General features: G+C 30.6%; 1 protein-coding gene across 1 annotated transcript; it reads right to left on the reverse strand.

Annotated features, from left to right (window-relative positions):
* Nucleotides 1–576: 576 nt before the first annotated feature.
* LOC100790210 (ER lumen protein-retaining receptor) lies at nucleotides 577–7,950 on the reverse strand. Its single transcript, XM_003520935.5, has 6 exons — nucleotides 7,221–7,950; nucleotides 5,805–6,004; nucleotides 4,355–4,495; nucleotides 4,176–4,256; nucleotides 1,026–1,153; nucleotides 577–813 (listed from the first exon to the last, which is right to left on the reverse strand). The coding sequence occupies exons 1-6, from the start codon at nucleotides 7,447–7,449 to the stop codon at nucleotides 774–776; spliced, it is 819 nt and encodes a 272-aa protein (XP_003520983.2). The 5' UTR covers nucleotides 7,450–7,950; the 3' UTR covers nucleotides 577–773.
* Nucleotides 7,951–8,358: the final 408 nt, after the last annotated feature.

Consider the following 8,358-nt stretch of genomic DNA (forward strand, 5'->3'; position numbering starts at 1 on the left):
TTATCCTTTAATTTAAGGATCTTAATGAATTTAAAATATTAAGTTATTTATGAGTTAGTAATTATTGATTGAGATTAGAAATGACCTGAACCATCCAATAACTTCTGATGGATACGACTGTCTTGAGAAGTGGCTAAGACAGAGGCAACATATGTCAAACAGAATGGAACATTAAAACACTTCATCCCTCCAAAAATTTTCCTCAATTCATAAATCCTAATAACTAAATTACATCCATTACTGAAAAATAAAATAAAATTACATCCATAAGAAATACACTAGCACGTATATATAAAAAGGTATCCAGTTTTATGTAAGCGATTTCAAGCCAAATGATACTATCAAACTATAAAATTTGGATATGGAATGTTATTTGGCTATATATATATATATATATATCTCGAGAATATTTTGAACGTTTTTCACTAAAATCATTCGAAATTTGGATGAGTTAAGCTTTCAGTTGGATCAAATTGAAAAGGCTAACAAAAAATCCATCCAAATAAAAAAGCAAGACAAACTCACAAAATACTTGAAGGGTGTAAGATTTAAATAAAGGCTTGAAGTATAGCACTGCCAATATTCCATTTAGAAATGTATCTATATAATAATTAATGTAGATATTACATGTTTAAAATTTGTTCTTTGAACTATAGAATAAATGTTGATCAAAGAAAAGGAGATAACTGGCCTCGAACAAAGTTACTGTATGCTTAACTAAAAAAAAAGTCTTAATAATCAAACATTGTACATCAATATAAGTCTCATGATCCTTAAACAGGCATTTTCCTCAAAAGTTGTCCTTGCATGAAGCTGTCAAAAAAAATATATATTATAAGTAATGATACATAGTCAAAAAGTTGCTCATATTTTACGCAATCTCATAAAAACTATTTACTTTTATTTCTTCGTTTCTCTCTCGACTTTTAAAAATTGTGTAATTTGTATTCCTAGATTATAAGTCAAATATAAATTCTGAATTTTAAGAGAAAATGACATCTACAAGAGGAAATTAATTGACCTACCTCTTTATGTAATAGTAACAGAAGTCAGCTAAGATGAACGATTGAACAATCTCTGCGATAAAAGCTGCCAAGAACCAGAAATAGCCACTCCCAGCCAAAAATAGAAATCCCCCTCGAGTCTCATAAATCTACAAAATATTAAAAAAACAACATTATGCAATATTTAATGTGTTAGAAAGGACACAATGCGTATTTTAATTCAAAAGACTTAGAAAATTGACGAAAAATGTTCAATCATTGTATATATCCCAAAAAAGGAGATAGTTCTTGACTGTTTAATTTGCATAACAAGATACATAATTTGCATAAGATACACAACCACGTACACACATCACATTACCATAAAAAATAATATTTTGAAACTACTTGCAAGATATTAATAACCGTGCAACATTAATTTTTTATTTCTTATATATGGAGTACAACCATAACAATGGTAAGGTCCTATAGTATTTTTCGTTCTCATATTCACGTTTAAAAATAATACTTGTATTCAGTCTCATGCCCACATGGATAACAATTATAATCTTCATCTTTATATCCTTTGGATACTTATATACTCATATCCACACTCATGATCTACATTTTATTTATGTATCAATAAAAAATTAATTAAAAAATTACTATAATTATAGTAAAAATTCATTCTTAAATAATCCAAACATATTAAAAGCATACACACATAATATTAAAAATAAACATAACATTGGTTCAACCAAATTCAAGTCATAAACAAAATTATAAAAATAATCATTCTGACATAGCGATTATTAAAGTTATTTTTCTAATCGTTTAACAAAAAGTCTAATTAAAGGTTTAGGATTTTTCACTCTCTTATAATCATCCTACATAGTGAGTTAGGATTTTCCACTTCTGATAATGATATCGTTAGAGATTAGAGACTTAGAGTATTAGTCCTAAAAAAATAATTATGTTTCATAGAAAATATTATATATATATATATATATATATATATATATATATATATATATATATATATTTGAGTGTGTGTATGATATTTGTAGGGTGGGGATGAGCGAGTATTGTAGTACCTATACCTACACCCATACCAGCGTAAATTTGCCCCAAGTGGGTGATTACCTGCCCCTCTTGCAGATGTTGTGAAACCGAGGAAGGTAAACATTAGAGAGATCTCCACAAATGAATCATAGGCAACCACACTTTAACCAAAGCCTTAAGGCTTAAGTTTATGAGTCTTTTCCTCAGTTATATATGTTATTCAACTTTTTCATCCCTACCATATGTGAGACTTCACACTCCAACAATCTCTCCTTCAAGTGTGAGTATATTTCTCATGGTATTCACCCCCTCAAGCGGAAACCATTTTTAATCAATGAGTATCCAATGATAGCCCTTAGTGCTCAATCCTGATTGTTTGACCCGCTTAACCATTGTTACCAACATGCTCTAGTATTTTGCATTGTCGTTCTCTCCACTGTTCAACGGTCACAAGCACGTTTCCTGACTCTCCATGCATGGACTCACCCGCTAGGAAGACTTTCGATACAATGGATTCTCATGTCCACGAATCTGCCACCGCCATCTTATTGGTGTGAGCTAGTCACCAAGTCGAACTTGGCTCTAAAACCAATTGTTGTGCATACGAGGGGGATAAACACTGAGAAGATTTACAACAATGGGCCTTGCCTTGAGCACACCACATATGTAAACTTGACACCACACTTTAACCCTAAACCTTAAAGGTCATGTTTATTGTCCTTCCCTTAACTTTTAACTTTCTCATTTCTACTCAATATTGTGGGACTTCACCTTACATTCGTAATCCAACAATCTCCCCCTTAATTGTGAGTTTTTTCCACATACATGATAGCCTCCCCCTCGAGCAAAAATCATTTTCAATCAACCATTATCCAACAGGGGGCCTTAAAGCTTAACTGTGGATGTATGTCGCCAACATGCTCTAATACCTTAATTGCATCATCATGCTCTCCACCGTTCCACAAAGACTATCGATACAAGAGATCCCCATGTCCATAGATTTATAGTCAACTCCATTATACTCTTCAGAGCCAATCGCCAAGTAGAACCATCGATTCTATTACCAATTGTTGTGTATTTGATGAGGGTTAAACATCAGGGAAATTTTCACCAATGGACCATGATCAACCACATAAGTGAACTTGACACTACACTTTAACCCAAAACATTAAGACTCATGTTTATGTGTCTTTCCCTCACTTATATGGTGCTTAACTTTCTCATTCCTACTCGATGTCAAACTTCACCTCACACTTATACTCCAACAGTCTCCCCCTTAAGTGTGAGTATCTTCCACATAGTAGTCTCCCCCTTGAGCGAAAGCTATTTTTAATTCACGAGTATCCAATGGTAGAGTCCTTAGAGCTTAACTGTGACTTTCTGAATCACCTAGTCATTGACGCCAACATGCGCGCTCTAGTACCTTGCACTACCATGCTCTCGTTGTTTCACAGCCACAAGACACACCGCCCTAGCCCTCCATTCATGGACTCACCCGCAAGAAGACTTTCGATACAAGAAGTCCCCATGCCCATGGATCTACCACCACCATCTTACTCGTCTGAGCCATTCACCAAGTTGAATCTGGCTCTGATACCAATTGTTGTGAAATCGAGAGGGCTAAACACCGGTAAAATATTCACCAATTGATCATGAGCAACCAAGTGAACATAATATCACACTTTAATCCAAAATTTTAAGACTTAGGTTTATGAATGTTTTTCTCACTTATATCGTACTCAATTTTCTCATTTAAATTCAATGTAGGACTTTATCTCACACTTGTACTCTAATACATATCACAATTCACAAGAATTGTACTGCATTGATAATTTTGGATAATTCTTCAAGAACCATAACTCAATTATTTTAGAATTCCTCAAATTGTATTGTCAAATTTTAGGTTAGTTAATTTCGTATATCATTTTTTTTAAAAAAAAATATCTTAAAAAATTATTAGGAAAATGATTACAAATAAAATTTTATGAAATTATTCATAAACATGAATGTTGTATTTTTTTTCCTCAAAAATACCAAAGACTATTTTATTTGGGCAATGTGTGTTTCCAATCAAAACTTATATATTAAAGATCTTGGAAATTAACCGAACCAAGTAAAAAACGATCTCACCAGAATTATCCAATGAGCCAGTGCCAAGAATCTTGAAACACCGAGAGCGAATACATAATACCCTGTAAATGTTTCAATCATCTAGAAACATCGGAGAAACATAGGAGAATTACAACATGCATATCCTCAAAAAGTAATTAACAATAACAGCTAGATCAATTAATGCCTAAAGAACCAACCTTTGCATTCTGCAGAAAACGAAGTTGAGGGAGAACAGAAACAGCTTCTAAATATAAACTGAATGCGAAAACAATTCGACTGAAATTCCAGTGAGGTGAATAAGGGTGGATTATTATGGCAAGGATTGCAGAAGGCACCACCTAGCACACAATTAGAAGATGTTATTGCTACATTTATATTCGTCTATGCACATCTATGTTTTAGGTCCACCAAAAAAAAGTATTTACAATTGATTTTTATAAAATAAAAAATATCATATATATATTGATAAAAATGTCACATATATTAATAAAAAGTCCAACATATAACTCTTATTTTTAAAGTATTTTTTAAAAAAATTTTGTTTTAGGATCTCTAACCTTTGGACCGGTCAGCATAGACCGAAAATATTATGGCAAAATCAACACAAAATGCTAAAGAAGTGATCATTATCCTTTTGGGTTATTTGGAGATAAAACAACAATCATAACAAGATATATATAATGATCAAATATTTCATAAAGCATATATATATATATATATATATATATATATATATAATGACGAAATATTTCACAAGATATACATAATAATGACCAAATATTTGACAAGATATATATAATGATAAAATATTTCATAAAAAGAGGAACAAATATGTTGTGTGTATGACTCATATTTTGGGCGGTAGATGCTTAAACGGAGTGAATCTTGTTGAGTAGAAACAATTGCTCTGCTTTTAAGGATATATACACAGTTGCCGAACCTATATTAGATGTAAACTCCAAATTTGAGATTGGACTATTATAAAACTAATTGTGCAAACTATAGTCTCTCCCTACTTTATTTTATGTTTGAATGTGTTTATAATGGTGTGTGTGTGTTTCATGCATGCTTTACGATTTGTTGATCTAGTAGTTTAATTGTCATAAGCTAGCTAGTCTTACATAAGTTCGCTCACAGCTGCATGACTTTAAGGGATAATTGATCATCCGTCCTTCTCGAGTCTTAGGGTCTGTTTGGGTGCAAGTTTCTCTAGAAGTACTTCTAGAAGAAGAAAATAAGAAGAAAAAGATGAAATGAGATTCTCCATTAGCTAAAATGAGTTTTCCATTAGCTAATTTGTAGAGGTCTTCTCATCTTTTAGAGAAGCTATATTGGTGAGCTTCTAAAAATTAACTCATGGAGAACTTATTTTTGCTTATGAAAAAGCTCATCTCATCTTTTTTCTTCTTATTTTCTTCTTTTAGAAGTGCTTCTAAAGAAGCTTACCCAAACAGGCCCTTATTTTGCCAACATTTTAATTTCGATCTAAAATAAATAAAACTTTGAATTTCCATTTTTATGTAATTAAATGAAGCATATTCAAATTGGTCATACCATATTTCACTGAATGCAAGCAAGCAAGGCTTCAAATTATGCTCTAAATTAACTTAACAGAGTGAACAATTAAGTATAATTAAGTATATTTACCACAAAGTATAGTCGCATATTATCAAGCTCTTTGATATAGGATGACTTTAACTTGAATCTTATCATCCATATGATCAATAATGTTGATAAAAGAGATATCAGATCTAGATAGGTGTGCATGCTAGCCACTGCGAAGTTGCTACAACATATTCTTCCTGCTAGGAATAAAGCTGTGAGCTCTTGGGTTATAAGTGATAAACCTGAAAATGGAGTAAGAAACTTGTTATTTTTTATAGAATTTATTTGAATTAAAAAAGTTAAAACATATCAATGCATGAAAAACAGAATACATGAGTTAATTGAATATAATGTTGGAATTGTTGTAAATTTCTTGTTATGTGTCTTGGATTCCTTCATATAAAATAAAACAGAACACACACATATCTATTAGTTTGGTTTGTTTTGTTCAAAACAACATTCCTATCTCGGGTGCATCTTGGGATAACAACAATATTATCTATTATTTTTCAATAGTTATCAGTCCTAATACTTCAAAATTCACCAGCTTTTCATCTCACGGTACATTTTAATTAGTAGCTTCAATATTACCAATGCAACGTATTTTCATGTATCCATAATAAAACAAAGGGAAAAAAATATGTTTTTAGTGCATATGATTTCAGTCAAATGTGATTAAGATTTCTATACTTTCATGCTAAAAAATTAGGTCTCACTTTAAAAACTACGTGAATGTAGTTTTTTCCTAACTTCAAAACCATGATAATTCTTAGACAGAAGATATAAAATCCACATGTTCTTTTAAGGTTTAAAAACCAAATTCGTCAATAGAAAAATATAGAAATTTTGATCATGTTGATTGAAAATACAGAAATTAAAAATACATTTTCCCTAAACAAATAAACCCTTAAGGAGAAATCAAAACTGAGTTCAGATATGCTGGTCAAATAAATAAAAACAATCATACAGGGCACATAACTTCCTAATTATCGATGAAGGAAGACTATTCTTCATATATCACTATATACATACCAAAATGAAGTGGGTAGGATGTGTTAGGAGAAAAATAAAAGGAAAATAGAATAATTGATAAATTAGTATGATAAATGATGCGATAAAAATGAGACAAATGAAAAAATATAGGTGATAGAAAAGATGAAAAAGAATCTGAATGAATGATTATAATTTTTCATATCATTATACCTTCATACTTTAGAATACAAACACATTCACTACCACAAACAAATCCTGAAAATTAGAGTAAACTAAGAAAAACATACCCAGCCAGTCCCTTCTCCAATTTAAATTAAGAAGGCCACATTTTTCATATTAAGTCCAAAGATTGAAAAATTGAAATGATAGTATACGATTTCTTGCTAACAAATAACAATAGCAATGAACCACTAAGACAATTTATAAATTAATTATATACCCATCAATGAGGAAAATGAAATTTACCAGAGCAGGTCTTTAGGGCGAAAAGCTTGTATACGAGGGCAATTGTCCCAGCAGCATGGGCTACTTCAGAGGCTATGAAGAAATAGTAGTGCCTTTTGACGATTAACTTTAAGGCCACCAAAGCACATAAAGCAAACAATACCCCCAAAAGGATCTTCACTTTCATTGACAATTTCCTCAACCTCTCAAACAAAACATTCAATGGGGAATTACCTATCTTTGATCCCATTTGTGTATAGGAAAAATTCACTAATCAAAATATGGGTATGCTCTATTAATTTGTTTTGTGCACACAATTTTTTTAGAGTGATTTAGATCATAGAGGGATTAATAGTATATAGTGGAGCCGTTTTGGGGAGACACCAAGAGAGCATGCAATGGACGGTGTGGTGTTATGTGGAAAATAGATTTATTGCGTTGAATTGGGACAATGGCACTGAGGCAGTTAAGGAAAGGTCCAAAGTGTCAAAAGATGACAATATTGGTGCTGTTTTAGCAGAAAATTTATTATTTTCCATTTTTAAAACAAAGGAAAATATTCTCATTCAGATGTTTGAATGTTTAATTCTTTTTTTTTTTTTGACTGAATTTTTGAATGTTTAATAATCAGTTGACTATTTTTTTGTATTATACTTTACAGTATTTTTTTATGGTAACTCGAATATTTATTATTTTAATATTGAGAATTCTTTGTATTTCCTTATTGAGTATTTTTAAATTTATAGAATATAAAAAACAAGTGAAAAATATTTTATAATGTGAGATACGATTTACTCAATCAAATTACAATTCATATGTTTTCCTCAATCAAATTGAGTGATATACGATTGAGCAAAAAAAATAAATTAAAAACAAGTAATAAGTAAACTTTATTTTTAATGAATAACGAGAATAGGAAATGACAGAGGTAAAAAAAAACGAATTAAAGAAATAAAAATAAATTGTATGTGATTTAAAAAATATATTTAATAAAATAACAACTAAGGAGATGATCTTAATCTCAATAATAAATAAAATCGTCTATTCCAATAATGAATTTCAAATATTATTATCTAAAAAATTCATTATATAGCTAATAATTTAATAAAAATATTGATATTCAAGGAAAGATATGAGATACCATTAGAATTCTTTTAAA

Source organism: Glycine max, chromosome 3 (genome assembly GCF_000004515.6).
Source record: "Glycine max cultivar Williams 82 chromosome 3, Glycine_max_v4.0, whole genome shotgun sequence".
Lineage (NCBI taxonomy): Eukaryota > Viridiplantae > Streptophyta > Magnoliopsida > Fabales > Fabaceae > Glycine > Glycine max.